This window comes from Patagioenas fasciata, chromosome 1 (assembly GCF_037038585.1).
Source record: "Patagioenas fasciata isolate bPatFas1 chromosome 1, bPatFas1.hap1, whole genome shotgun sequence".
NCBI lineage: Eukaryota > Metazoa > Chordata > Aves > Columbiformes > Columbidae > Patagioenas > Patagioenas fasciata.
Window position 1 is genome coordinate 73,350,387 of NC_092520.1, and position 15,529 is coordinate 73,365,915.

Here is a 15,529-nt window from a genome sequence, read left to right on the forward strand (position 1 = left end):
TCGCACCCTCCCACGTTATTTTGAGGCCCATTTTGGAGGCATGCTGTACACTATGCAGGGTTAGAGGAGGAAAGCAGAGCTGCTTGCTGCCCTCTCCTCCATAAATACATTTCCTCCCTCTAACCCTACCCACCTCTCACACTCCCCATGGTGGCCTCACCTGCCCAAAGCCAGGTCTCCATACAGCCCCTGCAAGGACATGTCTCAGCCACATCAGGTCGTGCTGCCCCAAAAAGCGATTTGGGTCACAGAATCACAGAATGGTTAATGTTGAAAGGGACCTCTGGAGGTCATCTAGTCCAACACACCTGCTAAAGCAGGTTCACCTGGAGCAGATCACACAGGAATATGTCTAGGCAGGTTTTGAATGTCTCCAGAGAAGGAGACTCCACAACCTCTCTGGGCAGCCTGTTCCAGTGCTCTGGCACCCTCAAAGTAAAGACATTTCTCCTCAGGGTCCTACCACACACTGCAGAATCACCCTGCACCGGGGAGCCAGGGCTGCAGCCCTGCAAGCAGCTGGACTCCGTCAGGAAACAGCCACAGCAGGGAAAGGAGGAAAGGTTCTACCTGCAAAAGACCCCTCCCAAGGCACAGGGGGCATGGTGCTGAGTCCTTTTGGCACAGACCAAGGGGCTTCTTTGTCCTCTTTGTTGACCCAGGCTATGAGAGGGAGGACAAGAAAATAAGCAGGCAGCACAAAGCCCTCGCTGCCTCGTCAGGCCCCCTTCATCACATCTGGGCTCAATGGGGACCAGCAGCTGCTGGGAGTGAGTCCTGATGAGGGGTTTGGCAAAACTCTGCTGGCATGTGTGTGGTGAGGGCTTTTCCAGGTATCCAGGTTGTATGCAAGGTGTCTTTGCTTTGTGGAAAAGCAGGGACAAGGGGACAGCCATCAAGCCTGGCAATTACCATGTGCATTTGAAAAGAGCAGGACTTGCCTACTGGGGTCTGTTTTGGGACATGCTGCAAAGTACTGGAACACATGGAGAGTCTCCTTGTTACCTCAGGCTGCCCTAGATTTGCATTTGTTTAGGGAGTTCCCAATTTGCTGCTCAAAAGCTAGTAATGTCCTTACTAATTTCCTTACCCCAGAAAGGAAAGCCAACAGCAGATGTGACAAGTCCCAAGCTTATATTCTGATAAGGAAGAAAGAAAAACAAAACAAAACACTGTTCTGTTGCATTAGCAGGGGTGGTGAGGTGCTGGGATGGGCCTGGGGAGGGAACAGGGTCTGCAACAGAGGAGACCTTTAGTAAACAGTTGAGCATCTCTGGAGAAAGGAGTAGGTTGGCTGATGCTGCCCAGAGGCAGTATTGGGCCAGACAGCCCCTAGATGGCTGTCTTCTTCTGGGTGAAGGCTGGGATACTCGGAGCCCAGCTCAGGAGGCAAGCTGGCAAGGAGCTGCAACAGAAACGGAGAACCCCTGGAATTTGCTGCTCTGAGGCACCATTCTAGGCACAGATTTCAGCTGCAGAAACTGAGCTTTCATTGCTGTGGAAAGCATAGTACAAGGGGCATTGATAATTTAGCATCCTTGGGCAGAAAGTGTTTAAGAGATGCCCATGTGTCACTCCCTGCCCTCCCCCTGTGCCAGAGCTCACGGCAGAGCTCCCCAAGCCTTGTGTTGTGCCACTGACAGAGGTGAGGAAGCAGCAAATTCCAGCCTGGGGATGGGAGGGAGCAGGTCCCCACATGGATAAACCACACAGGGCACTGCTCGGGATGTGTGAGGTAGCACAAAAGTAAATGCATATAAGGACATTTGCTATAACAGTACTATGGGAATAAGGGCCTTCAACAAACCAAATACAGGCCAGCTGCAGGATGTCCCCAGGGCAACACACAAGCGAGAACCAGTTTGCAGAGATTTAGGTCCAGTTTGGCACAGAGAATGAGAGCAGGTTGGCCTCAGTGGGAGATGCATGACACACACAAAAACCTGAAAACAGTATTTTCTACCAAATGCGGGTTTTTTGTTTTTTCACAGGTGATGGCCGTGCTGTTCTTCCCTGTGCAGCTGCTGGCAGTGACTGTCACCATTTACCTAGAGTTGATGAGATCTGCTCAAGGCGGTGTCTACTATGGGATCAAGCAGCTGCCACCCCAGGTGCCCCAGTACCAGCCCCTTGGACAACAAGTACCTCACATACCACTGGGCAAGGAAGGCATCCCAATGCAGCACATGGGCAAGGAGGTTCCCCACATGCAGTATGGCAAAGAGTACCCCCATCTGCCTCAGTACATGAAGGAGGTCCCGCAGATGCCTCTGCTTGGCAAGGACATGGCTCCCAAGAAAGAGAAAGGTAGGCTTGGCACATCCCTCACCACCCCTGCACCATCCTGTCTGGGTGCCTCACAGCACCATCTGCCTGGGGGGAACTGAATGATAGAATTGGTTGGAAGGGACTTTTGAAGGTCATTTAGTCCAACACCCCTGCAATGAGCAGGGACATCTTCAACTAGATCAGGTTGCTCAGAGCCCCGTCCAGCCTGGCCTGGAATGTCTCCAGGGATGGGGCATCTACCACCTCTCTGGGCAACCTGTGCCAGCATTTCGCCACCCTCATTGTAAAATATTTCTTCCTCAGATCTAGTGTGAATCTCCCCGCTTTAGTTTAAAACCATTACCCCTTGTCCTATCACAACAGGCCCTGCTAAAAGTCTGTCCCCATCTTTCTTATAGGCCCCTTTGAAGTATTGAAAGGCCACAATAAAGTCTCCTTGGAGACATAAACTATGGGGCAGCTCAAGGTCACCATAGCAAGGCCACAGTAATCCTCCAGGCTGCAGCACAGCCTCTGAGCAGCCCTGCCTGTGACCAGTCCTCCAGCACTCAGGCTGGCCCCACACTTGTTTGGGTGCTCATTCAAGGCTGGGAGAAACCTTGTCACCCACCTGCCTGCAGAAAACCCTCTGATGGGGTTTCAAATGATGGTCAAGGTAAACGGGCCAGGGTCCTGCTTGGAGGTGCTCCCACTCTCACTGCAGCAACTGGTCATGAAAGAAGAGCTCCGAGATTTGAATTTACAGAAATATCATGGTTTTGTCTGGATTTGTCCAGACCCTGTGATTTAGAAGTTTGAAGATAAAAACATACAATTGTTCTTCTGACTCGGCAGTCCTCTTTCTGTAGGTTATTTAGGGGAGTAACAGAGGCACTGAAGATACAGGGCATTACGGCATGAGTCTGCACATGCAAGCACTTCCAGTATTCAGTAAAGGAAGTTGGGACACTATTAGAATATTTAAGAAAACAACAAAACAACAAAAAACGTCCAAAATACAGAGGGCAACCAGGAACACCCAGTATCATAAAATCCTTATGGGGACAGTGAGCATCTGTGCAACTTCAGACACAGTGGTTAACTGTCTTTTTGAGGGTTCAGCGTAACCACAGCCTTCACTGGCTTCAGAGGGAAATGGAAGATTTCAGGGCCTATTTTTGGAGTGTCTGAACAAGCATGACTGGCTGTAGTAAAACCAACCCATCCTGTGAGCAACGGCGGTTTTCTACGTGCATGAAACACAACATGTGCAGAGAGGGAGGGTTTCTGCCTCCCAAAGAACAGTTAATTCTCTTGCCTCTCCCCTTCCCCCAAACCCCTCACTTCTTTATCCATTGTAGAGCTGGAGAGAAGCAGACTTTCCACTTCACACAAAAAGCCTGCAGCATGAAAAGCAACCAACCCCAGCACAACCACTCCCATGCAGCAACTCCCTCACCCTGACCTGCAATGCTAAGTGGTCACATACACAAAAATATGGGCTTGGACAATAAAAACACTTTGTGAGGTGTTTAGAAGAGCTCTAACTAGATGCGGCTGTGCCAAAAACCTGTGGGAGCTTAGCAATGCTGGATGAGGCTGTAGGTTTCCAGTAATGTCTTAATGGAAACCAAAATCTTGGTGAAAATGCAATCAGATCTATGTACAAACTTCTTACTGATTCGATCTTTTTTAACTGATGTTGCTCATGTAAGTCTCTCCAACAGAAGCACTTTTATGCCAGAACTCTTCCTACAGCCTGAGAACCCTGAGCAACTTCCGTGTCCTGCAAAAACTCTTAAAAGTAGATCAGCCGACAGCAATATGGGACAAAAGTCAGATTTCACTGCTTAAGATTGTAGGGGTAGAAAATACTAGTAAAGTGCAAATGGCTTTTACATAGAAAAAAAGCAAATATTATGCAAAGTAATTATTTTACTGAAACAGAAATGTGCATGCAAACTTTGGGGTGTGCAAAACAGCAGGAATATCCTCTTTGTTTCAAACACCAACCTGTAACTCACTGGCCAGCTCTGCCTCTCCACATACCACAAAACCAAGAGGCATCGTAACAAGCACATTCAATTCAAAACTGCCTTTGTGTTTCTTGAAGGACGTGATTGCAATTACCCTTTGTCTCTCCCCTTCCCCTTTTTTTCTTTTTCTTTTCTTCCCCAATCAGAAATGCCTGTGCGCAGTCTTAGGGGCGAGCAAGGTCCCCCCGGTGAGCCTGGACCAAGAGGGCCACCGGGGCCACCCGGATTACCAGGTCACGGTGTGCCAGGAGCCAAAGGGAAACCCGGCCCGCAAGGATATCCAGGAATTGGGAAGCCAGGTTTGCCAGGAATGCCAGGGAAACCAGGGGTCATGGGGCCCCCGGGGCCAAGAGGCGAGATGGGGCCAAAGGGGGAGATCGGGCCCATGGGGATACCTGGACCACAGGGGCCACCAGGGCCTCACGGGCTTCCTGGCATAGGAAAAGCGGGTGCTCCAGGGCTGCAGGGACAGCCAGGGCCGAAGGGCGAACCCGGGATGAAGGGGCCCCCTGGCCCCCCCGGGATCCCAGGGCCAAAAGGGGATAAGGGTGTCGGGATCCCAGGTTTGCCAGGGCTGAAGGGTCCGCCTGGACTGCCCGGTCCCCCTGGCCCCGTGGGGCTGCCAGGGGTTGGCAAGCCGGGCATGGTTGGCTTCCCTGGCCCGCAGGGTCCCCTGGGCAAACCTGGACCCCCAGGAGAGCTGGGACTGCAGGGGCCCCCAGGTCCTCCTGGGATCCAAGGCCCTCCCGGCCCCCCTGGCATCGGCAAACCCGGCCAGGATGGTGTCCCTGGCCAGCCAGGCTTCCCGGGCGGCAAAGGGGAGCAGGGCCTGCCGGGCCTGCCAGGGCCCCCTGGCCTCCCTGGGGTTGGGAAGCCGGGCTTCCCCGGGCCCAAAGGTGAGCGTGGAGTGGGTGGTCCACCGGGCCCTCTGGGACCGAAGGGGGAGAAGGGGCACGCAGGGCCGCCAGGCATGGGGGGGCCACCAGGGGAGCCAGGTCAGCCGGGACTGCCAGGCATAATGGGCCCCCCGGGGGCTGCTGGCTTCCCGGGACCCAAAGGAGAGGGCGGCGCTGTGGGGCCACCGGGGCCCGTCGGCCCCAAAGGTGAACCTGGCCTGCAGGGCTTTCCAGGGAAGCCAGGCTTTCCTGGGGAAGTGGGGGCCCCTGGGCTGCGGGGGCTGCCAGGCCCCACAGGGCCCAAGGGGGAAGCTGGGCACAAGGGCTTGCCTGGGCTGCCGGGCGTCCCAGGGCTCGTGGGGCCGAAGGGCGAGCCAGGGCTCCCCGGCGCCCAGGGGCTTCAGGGCCCCTCGGGCATCCCAGGCATCGCAGGACCCAGTGGTCCCATCGGCCCCCCAGGCCTGCCAGGAGCAAAGGGGGAGCCCGGCCTGCCTGGACCCCCTGGCTTCCCCGGCGTGGGCAAACCCGGCGTTGCGGGGCTGCAGGGACCCCCGGGGAAGCCTGGGGCACTTGGTCCCCCTGGCCAGCCAGGCCTTCAGGGACCGCCAGGCCCTCCCGGGCCCCCCGGGCCCCCGGTCATCATCCCACCCACTCCGCCTGCCGTGGGACAGTACCTGCCTGAGGTTGCGCCAGGGATTGAGGGCCTCAAGCCCCCATACGGCTACAAGAAAGGCAAGGCTGGCGCCGCTGTCTACGAGATGCCCGCATTCACAGCAGAGCTCCTCACCCCCTTCCCCCGGGTCGGGGTGCCTGTGAAGTTTGACAAGCTCCTCTACAATGGCCGGCAGAACTACAACCCCCAGACGGGGATCTTCACCTGTGAGATCCCCGGCGTCTACTACTTCGCCTACCACGTCCACTGCAAAGGAGCCAGCGTCTGGGTGGCGTTGTTCAAGAACAACGAGCCGCTGATGTACACCTACGATGAGTACAAGAAGGGCTTCCTGGACCAGGCTTCGGGCAGCGCCGTTGTCCAGCTGATGCACGGAGACAAGGTTTACGTTCAAATGCCATCTGAGCAGGCGGCAGGACTCTATGCCGGGCAGTACGTTCATTCGTCTTTTTCAGGATATTTATTGTATCCCATGTAAAACAAAAACCAGACACACACACACACATGCACACAAAATCAAAACCTCTGCTTCAAACTTTTATACCATGAAAGATGCATTTTATGATCATTTCAGACCATCTTGTACCAAAAAAAAATACAAAGTTTAACATTATGCACAACTAGTTATATTAAAAAAAAGATGCAGAGAACATATCTAAAGATGTGCATCAGGTTCATAAACAGTTGTTTTGCACCTGAGGGGACATATTAGCTGTACATTATATATTTCTGTGATGCCATGCTTACTTAATTTCATTCACAATAATTCAGTACTAAAGTTCAAATCAGTGTACATCACTCACTCCTGTTGCATAGATCAGTTATGAGATGAAAACCAGTGACTTAAACCAGAGTAGGTCAGTCTCAAATTACATGGAAAAATTTGAGTGGCTTTTTCTTTGTTTGAGTGGGTTTTTTCTTTTTTTTTTTTTTTTTTTGACAGCAGGTCTGCCTGACAAGCAAAGGTTCTCTTAGCTAGAGGCCTTTATTTCCCTACCCCTCACATAAAATATCCCTGCAGGAGTGTTTTTTCCTGAACAATTTATTTATGAAGGAGCACTGGTGGTCAAACTATTCCCCACAAGCCTTCTCCAGCTGTCACTGGACCCAGAATGCCACCACTGACTCCAGCTGGCACTGGGTTCACCTCCAAATGCCACAGCACTCGCAAAGTCTCCATCTTCATTTGCATGGTCAAAGCAGATGAGGTAGATCGGAGACAAAAATGAAGGGTTCCCTGTTTGCTTTGTGCGACGTGACTGAGACATCTTGGCCAACACGTAGCAATACAGCAGGGTGGTATAAATTTGCTTGGATTTCTGTGCCGATGCTAAGAATTCGCATCTGTTTGTCTTGTCAGAAGAGACGCTTCTGCCACTCAGCAAAAGTTAAATCAGTTTACTAGGCAAAGCAGAAATAGCTCTGTTTGCTAATTAACTAATTTGTTGTTTGAGGTTAACCAATAACTTTACCAGCAATACTGATCTTGCAAATTTATCCGAGAACTTCATTTTATATAAAAGCTGATTTCCAATCGTTATTTATATGTTACCAATTGTCAAGGAGAACCTGCAGGCCTCGATCTTTTCTGTACGTGAGGAAAGCAACTCTCTGCAAGAGCTGCCTGCTCACCAATGGTGCTAATCTCGCCTCAGAAGTATTCGTTTCCAAAGAGCAGTGTACTTTGCTGTGGTTCCCTGTACAGTGCTGCACACCACACACTGTTATGCTAGTTGAAAGAGTTAAATGCTCATCACTTCTTCAGTGTCTTTAGCTAACGCTACCGCTTTTGATTCAAAAATGAACTAGATTTTTCATGCAGAACTAAGATTGGATTTAACTGGCATTACCATTATTTAAATGCAGAGTTTAATGCAGTCTAACATTGACTAAGGACTCCAGTGATATAATGTGGTGCTTTATCTCAGAAATTTTATGGAACGGTGGCAGGAACGGACAGACAGTTTACCAGGCATTGGTGACTTCGGTATGTTCCTAGAATATATGAGATATGTCAAAAGCAAATAATTTTGTATTTAAAATTTTTGTACTGATTTGAAAAAAATATCTTATTAAATATCTTTAAAAAAACCCACTGAATTAATGTATTAGACCCCAAGGACTCTAAAACCACTGACAGCCCAATGAGTCAAAAAAAATACGATGACCTATCCTTTTCTTTAGTTCCCATCTACTGGTAAAACCTGCCACAAGATACTGGGGGAACATGCTGCGCTGGCATCACACACACTGGGAGAGCGCAGCTGGGGCTGAGGGGAATGCACTGAGCAAGGGGCTCCCGCGGGATGCAAGGGATGCTCAGTGTGAGCCCATCTGGGGGTGCAGCATAACAAGAAGGGTTTAGAGGGGAACAAGGGTTTGGAGAGGAAGCCATATGAGGAATGGCTAAAGTCACTGGGTTTGTTCAGCCTGGAGAAGAGGAGACTGAGGGGAGACCTCAGGTCAGCTACAGCTACCTCACAAGAGGAGGAGGAGGGGCAGATGCTGATCTCTCTGGTGATCAATGACAGAACCCAAGGGAATGTCAGGAAGATGTGCCAGGGGAGGTTCAGGTTGGACATTAGGAAAAGTTTCTTCCCCCAGAGGGTGGTGGAACAGGTTCCCCAGGGAGGTGTCACGGCCCCAAGCCTGACAGTGTTCAAGAACAGACTGGACAACGCCCTCAGACACATGGTGTGAACTGTGGGGTTGTCCTGTGCAGGGACAGGAGTTGGACTCAAGGATCCTTGTGGGTCCTTCCAACTCAGGACTTTCTATGATTCTGTGAAGGCAGAGAGGCAGTGTGTGGGAAGCCAAGAAACAGAGGTCGTAGAGGTGCGTGGTTGCGAGTTTGTGCTTGCCTGAAAATCCAGAGCTGGCTGCCCGGGCTGGGAGATGCACACCACAGCCCTGGCTCTCCATGGGATTTGAAAACAGCTTTTCCCATTCCTCCCCCCCTCATTTTTTCACCTGCAGCAAAAACCTGTTGTGAAAGCAGCAACATGTTTGTCACTGATCTACATCACTATTCAACTGTAGTTCCACAGCAGGGAGTGAATCACAACCTGTGATTTGGCTCCCCGCATCTCACCTCAGGGACAGGCATTTCCTCCAAGGTGGTGAACTCCTAAACTGTCACTACTAAAATGAATACATTGAAAACCTACTTGTGTCAGGTAATTGTTTTCTAAACCTCCCTCAGACTACCTGACGCTGCTGCCCAGCATCTCATTTTTACTGCACAGAGGAAAACAAAACACGAGCAAAGTATCACGATCAGTGTCTTTCACTTTCTATCTAAAGTCTTGTGTCATGTACCATCTTCTTAGATGAATGTTTACTACAGCATTCCTCCGAAAGACCCCAATAAGACAGGCAAGATTAAAAAAAAAACCACAACAACAAAACAAAACACACAAAAAATTAAAATCAGGAGGATGCTGCTCTTGGATCTTACCCACAAAAACTATGTCGCAGCATTGCTGTTACTCAGCCTGGAGTGAGATATCCACCCACAGTACAGCTCAGCCTGCCAAGCTTCAGAAATTTTCAGCTCTGTTTACTCTCCTGAGCACCAAAGTTTGTTCTGAAACTCAACACTGTATCTGACACCATGGTGTGTACTCTATGCACCATTAATAATGTTGCTGGGTGTGTGTGCGCATACACACAGACACACACACACACAGACCTTGCAAAAATAAGCCTGAGGGCATCATCTTTAACACAGTTTATTCACAGGAAAATAATATCTTTCCATTTGTAGCATTCAAAATTTCATTTGAAACAACTTTAAGAATGTCTTCAAAATACAGCTGGCACTTTAAAGTTGTATAAAACTTAAGACAAATATCAAATAAAATAAGTATTTACCGATACCAAAAATGATGTTGAGGTTCTTAAAAATCAGACTCCACTTAAAAGTTTACACTACCTCCCAGGGCATTGTTACAAAGGGAAGTGTGACACAGAAACAAGAGGTACCACAGACTAATTATTAAACACTGAAGTTGTGATTCTGTTTTATTACCACCAATACAGTCACTGGAAATGTCATTTAGTAGTATCTTTTAGGCACTCTCAGATTTGTATTTAGTGCAATAGCTGGTGACCTTTCTTGTTAAGTAGTATCTCAGTACTTCCCTTAATTATTACAGCAGAGGGAAAAGTGGAAAAAAAAAACCAAACCACAAACAAAATCAAAACCACCCACATACAAAAAACCACCACTACCACAACAACAACAAAAAAAACAACCCCACAACATTCTTCTGGCAGAAAAGAAACAAAAAAAAAATCCCTTAGAAGTCTGAGCCAAGGAGAGCTTTCAGCTGACACGTCACCCTGCCTGTTTCTGTGCGTACTTTGGTACCTCAGAGCTGGGTCTTTCTGATGGTGCAGCATTTTGAGGGAGGTGGCAGACAGTGGGAGCATCTTTGCTGTAAGATGGTGCTGCTTGGAAATTCAACAAGCTGCAGGAGAACAGCCCAGAAGGGATGAGGCTGACTTTGCAATCAATACAGGAAGAAAACTGATGGGAGACACTGAGTACCTACATAGTTACACCACTACCAGACATGGAAATAAAGCTGGCAGCATGCCCAGATTAAAAACTTGACAGCTTTGCTGAGGATGATATGAGGAAAAAATGGGTAGCTTTTAAAGGGAGGTTTCAGTGCAGAGACTTCACTTTCAGGAATACAAAAAAGGAAAAATAAAATCTTAGTAGCAGCTTACTCTCAGAGAAGTTTTGAGTATTCAGAGTTTGTATTATTGCTTTTTTTAAAAAGTCCTAAGGGAAGTCTTTAGTAATGCAAAACAGCTGTGAAAACATGCACCCGTGTAGAAAACACAGTTATCTGTGGGCATTGTTGGGAAACACACTACATATAGGCATTCTTGCCTACAAAAAGTTAAGTATAAAATTGACACTTGTTCTCTAGGCAGAGGAACAGAAATGACCACATGAAGCAGGTGATGGTGATGAAGGAGTGCAGGTATACACAGAATCCTACCAAAACATCTTGCATCAGGGGAAATGATGCAGTCGCCTCTGTTTATAATTGAAGCTAAAAGTCACTGGCCTCTAAGCTGCGCTTTCAAAAAAGAAAAAAAGGCCTGGGCTCTAAATGTTCCTCAGCCACCTTGTGAGGGCAACCTTGGCACACGTGGACTCAACACCAATGCAGGAGCACAGAAGTGGAAGAAAAAGTATCCCTGGGAGTACTGCTTAATTTCAAAAACAAGTAATACAAATAGGCAGGCTTATTAGAAGAAATAAAAAGGGGCAGCTGATAGGCATAAATGCTTGTATACAGCATATTAAATCCACTAAGAATAGCCAAAAAAATAGGCCAAAAAAAAACCCTGATGTGGTTTAAAAATAAATAAATAAATAAATGAGTCTTTTAAGTAAAAAGAGTTTGGGAAACATCATTTGTTTGCCATGAAGCCTTTTTTTCAATTATTTTGTTTGGATTCTAACCACAGCAGAACCAACCCCACCCTCCAAAACCCAATTCCTAGAAAAACTGGGAGAAGGCATCAGTTCATATTAGTTGGGAAGAGTATCTCTGGAGAGGAAATAAAGCACAGAAAATAACCACCTCCTCAAAAGTAGAGCTCCTTACCAACCTCCTGCCACCAGAGACAGGTGGCAGCCTGCACCATCACAAGTACCAGGCACTGTAAGGAGAGGACAAACTCAACAGCTCTCCTGGAAAAAACTCTACATGGTCAGCATACTGAGATGTTACATGGATGTGGCTGGATCTGTGGCAGCATCCCATGGGAGAGGTGGGGGCCTCTGAGAGCAACTGTGGGTTTTGATGGGGAACAGGTGCCCTCCACTTCTGCCTGGCTCCGCTCTCAACAAAGTCGAAGATCTACCAAGGACTTCTGTGCACGAGGGAGCTCAGACAACACTGTGGCCTTTGTGAAAAGCCTTACTTCAGCATTTTTTTCATGTGGAATTGCTATTGTCAGGCGCCTAAATTACTGCAGGTCTGGGGTTGCAGAGTCACATACAACCTTTTTAGTTAACTGAAATAATCATAAGAAACAAGTGCTGGTAGAGACAAAGACAGTACTGTCACTGTTTTCTGATGCATCCAGAATTTTAAGCAAAGATCTCCTCAAAGTCTGAGAAATGTGCATGTTTTAGGCAAGGAAAAAAAAAGGAAACAAATAACTAAGTGGCCTTCTGGCACCTGGTGAAGAAGTTCAGATGTCCTCCATTTCCACCACCACAGTCACCTCCTCCAGTGCCCCAGGAGCTCCCATGTTCCCCTTTCCCCACACTCTCACCTGCTGCCCTGCACACAGATGGACAAGGGGCCACCCCCCACAGCATCCCCTGGGCCCAAGGGACACACATCCAGCCAGTGGGACACAAAGGCACAGCCTGTCCCTTGCTGGGACACACCTGGGCCCTTCCCTGCCCCCGCCACAGATTTTCATGACATTCAGAGTTATTTCAAATACATTCAATTTGCTTGAAATGCTCAGGAGTCATTAGGTGAAAGCCTCTTCGGCCTTGGCTCCCCTCTGAATCACACTGCCCTCAGCAATTCCCAAACGGCAGAGCTAAGGAGCTAAAGACAGAGATGACAACCATGGGGAAGCATTGTGTTTGTTGGGTTTGTTTGGGGTTTTTTTAAATACCTATTGCACTCCACAAGAGAAACAGGAAAAAAGAAAGATGACTCTTTGGTCACTTTAACGCTTATTTCTCTTCACTGCTGCAGCAAAGTAGCTGCAGTCAGTACTTTTGTCATCCTTGGTTTCTGAGAATACAAATACTGTGCTCTTGCCCTGCTAGAGTTTTGTATTCATATTGCAATTGTTTACACTGCTCCTAGACATACTAAAGCTCTCAGTATCATTTTATTTAAAAGCACCAAGGGTTTTTCTACCCACTTTAAAGACACTTGTTTTTGGTGGTAGATTTCTTTTTGCTTTTTTTAGGCATGATTGATCAATAAAACCACAAGATCCTCAAGCAAATCTGCCACAATTAAATACATACATATATACACACACACCCCCCCATGAAAGAACTGGAACAGTATATTACTTGTTGTTCTTTAACAGTTGTCAAGGGCATCCCCAGGCAGATTTATTCATTCTGCAGGCTTGTCCAAGGCAAACCAATACAGGAAACAAACATCCCACTAAATGTTTCAATTGAAATCCTCAGTAAGTTCCCACTACTAAATGATTTAGTTCAGCCACATCCTTTAAACCTAAATGTCAAGCCGGAAGAGACAAGCAGAAGTCAAATGGTAGTTCAGTTGAAGTACATCTTGGATGTTCCCTAGCACACTCTACTGCCAAAAACTGAAACATTCATTGCTCGTAGTGATGCATTTCAAAGGCGGAAATGCATTACAGCATCTAAGAAAGGAGACTGTACTGGCTTGGAAAATATATCTTGATTCTTGGGGAATGAACAGAAAGATACATAAGATTCTGTCCTGGAGGTCTAGAAATTCAGCACACATTGCCTGTAAAATTCAACTCTGGCATGAACATCTCTGTCCCAGCTCCTGTTGTGGTCTCAAGGAAGCAGCTGACACACAGGTAGGTAGGACAACTCTTCAGCCTTTGTACTCCCTTTTTTCTCAGTGAAGTCATCAACAGTACAATTTACGGGAGACACAGCCCAGGGAGGATGATTTCCCATAAACCACGTACAAGACGAGCACTGTCAATACCAACATCTCCACAAATCAGACCAAAGAGCCTTCACCTTTGGCAAAAGCAGGCAGCAATCCAGGGTCGATGGCCAGTGCCAAAGCTGTGGCTTCTTCGCTGAAGATGGATGTCCCCTCCTCAGGAGCAGGGCAGAGCAAAACCTGTACTCTGTATGTCCCCCCTTCTCCCTGACACACAGTAATGACTCCCAGGTATCGTTTTAAAGCCATTTGCATACTTCAAGATAGACATTCAAGATTTTACATCCATCTACTAATTAAACGCTGGTCAGCTTAGACTCTTGACAGCGTAACTTTCTTGGAGGACAACACCAGAAACAAAAGTATTCCAGAGAAGTAATCATTTGGAAAGAGTTCTTGCTGATAAATAAGTGATCTGCATCACATTTTTATATATCCCTGATATTTTTAGCTGAAAGCTTCATGGTTTTTCCATTATTAAATAGTTTCACAGAAATTCAGTTTATTCTGTTTGCAACAGCCCATTACCCCCACACTTAGAAGCTTTTGCCTTGGTGAGGTTTCTGGGTTCTCTTTAAACAGTAAACAGTTATGCCGCACTTAAAAATATAAAAATGTCAATACAAAAAATAAAAACTTCTGAAATCATTAAAATAGTGATTGTTCTTCATATTTTCCATTCAGCTTTCATGTCAAATTGACTACAAAGTTCTTGTCTATAAGTTTCTTCAAAAATTTCTGCTCAGCATTGATGTTGTGGTATTCATTCTAAAGAGATGTGAGAGAATAAAAAAAAAAAAAAAATTATTACCAGAAGCAACACTTTGGATTTTTTTCCTTTTAATTACCTGTGATACTTGGAAGATACTAATAGTAGGAAAGCTCTGGAGACAAGACTTCTTAGTGAAGGCTGTAGCACAGTCCCCCAATAAAACAGCTGAGTGACTCTATTGCTCAAAACTAGGATGGATTTTCCATTAGGACACAAACCAAAAGCGATGACCTTAAGAAGCCAGAATGGGTGAGACACGATCTCACAGAAGTCCTCCTGTGCTTAGTGGCAACAGCTGCACAACCACATTTACAGCACAAGCCATCAGAAAATGACTAATTCTCAAAGGTCAACACAGGTTCCTGAAAAGCACACATCAAGCATTTTTAAATAGGAGGAGTCCTGCCAATCAGTTTTGAGAAGTCAAAACTATCTTCTGTGCTGTATCCATATCCCAGATACATGAGAGACCACTGAGGTAAACGGGACATCACAAGGGAACTAAGTCTACTGACAATCTTGGACACTGAATCCAGTAAATTGAAATTAATACTGCATTTTACATATATAATAAAATATTTACAACACTACTAAAGAATATATTATAAGCCTTTTGTTTAATTGTTTGGTTTTCAAAGTTTCGAGATTTTATAATATTTATGTCTACTCAGCTAGCCATCAACCTTATCCTAGTTTCATATACATTGCAAAAAAGCACCTGCAGGAAGGAACCTCAAAATGAAGGTAAGTTCAGGGTCAGAGGAAAATTATGTCAGAGCAGCAGGCACCTAGGAGTCCTCAGAGAGACATGATAGGCTCTTATGGACATCGCCCCCACCCTCCTCCTTCAGGAAAGGGAGGAGGAGTAAAAATAGTCCCCACATGGACTGGGCATGCACATGGAAAACTGTTCACATTGGGGTAAAAGGGTGAGATGGAGTTGCTCGGACTACAGAGCTGAAGACAAGAGCAGAGACAAAAAAAAGCAAAGCCACGACTGCAGCAAAGCAAGAGGCCCTTCTCTGCAGGACAGTAGAAGGCATCCCTGATGCTTGCCAGCCTCCTGCTGCTTGCCTACCCCCAGTAAGTTGTGGCTTCCTACTCCTGTAAGCAGCTCCTTCTCTTCCTAACTAAGAGCTACTTTTCTGCTTTCCGTTTCTGAAATTCAGCTCTTTTCCTAACTGTCAGTTTATAGGTCTTTAACTCCT

General features: G+C 47.2%; 2 protein-coding genes across 9 annotated transcripts in view; one reads left to right on the plus strand and one right to left on the minus strand.

Annotated features, from left to right (window-relative positions):
• The window catches only part of COL8A1 (collagen type VIII alpha 1 chain), a 90,259-nt gene extending 83,448 nt beyond the window's left edge, over window positions 1–6,811 (plus strand). Inside the window, exons 4-5 of the mRNA XM_065829313.2 lie at window positions 1,992–2,307; window positions 4,451–6,811. Coding sequence (XP_065685385.2) covers window positions 1,995–2,307; window positions 4,451–6,351 — 2,214 coding nt within the window. The 5' untranslated portion in view covers window positions 1,992–1,994 and the 3' untranslated portion in view covers window positions 6,352–6,811. The remainder of the gene's footprint in view (window positions 1–1,991; window positions 2,308–4,450) is intronic.
• The window catches only part of ST3GAL6 (ST3 beta-galactoside alpha-2,3-sialyltransferase 6), a 115,503-nt gene that overhangs the window by 59,899 nt on the left and 40,075 nt on the right, over window positions 1–15,529 (minus strand). For 6 of the 8 annotated variants that reach the window (XM_065829320.2, XM_065829315.2, XM_065829323.2 and 3 more), the window contains one exon: window positions 6,784–14,317. The exons of the other annotated variants lie outside the window; for them this stretch is intronic. In XM_065829320.2, the coding sequence (XP_065685392.1) occupies window positions 14,237–14,317 (81 nt within the window). In that variant the 3' untranslated portion in view covers window positions 6,784–14,236. Of the gene's footprint in view, window positions 1–6,783; window positions 14,318–15,529 lie in introns of those variants that run through there. 8 annotated transcript variants of the gene reach the window in all.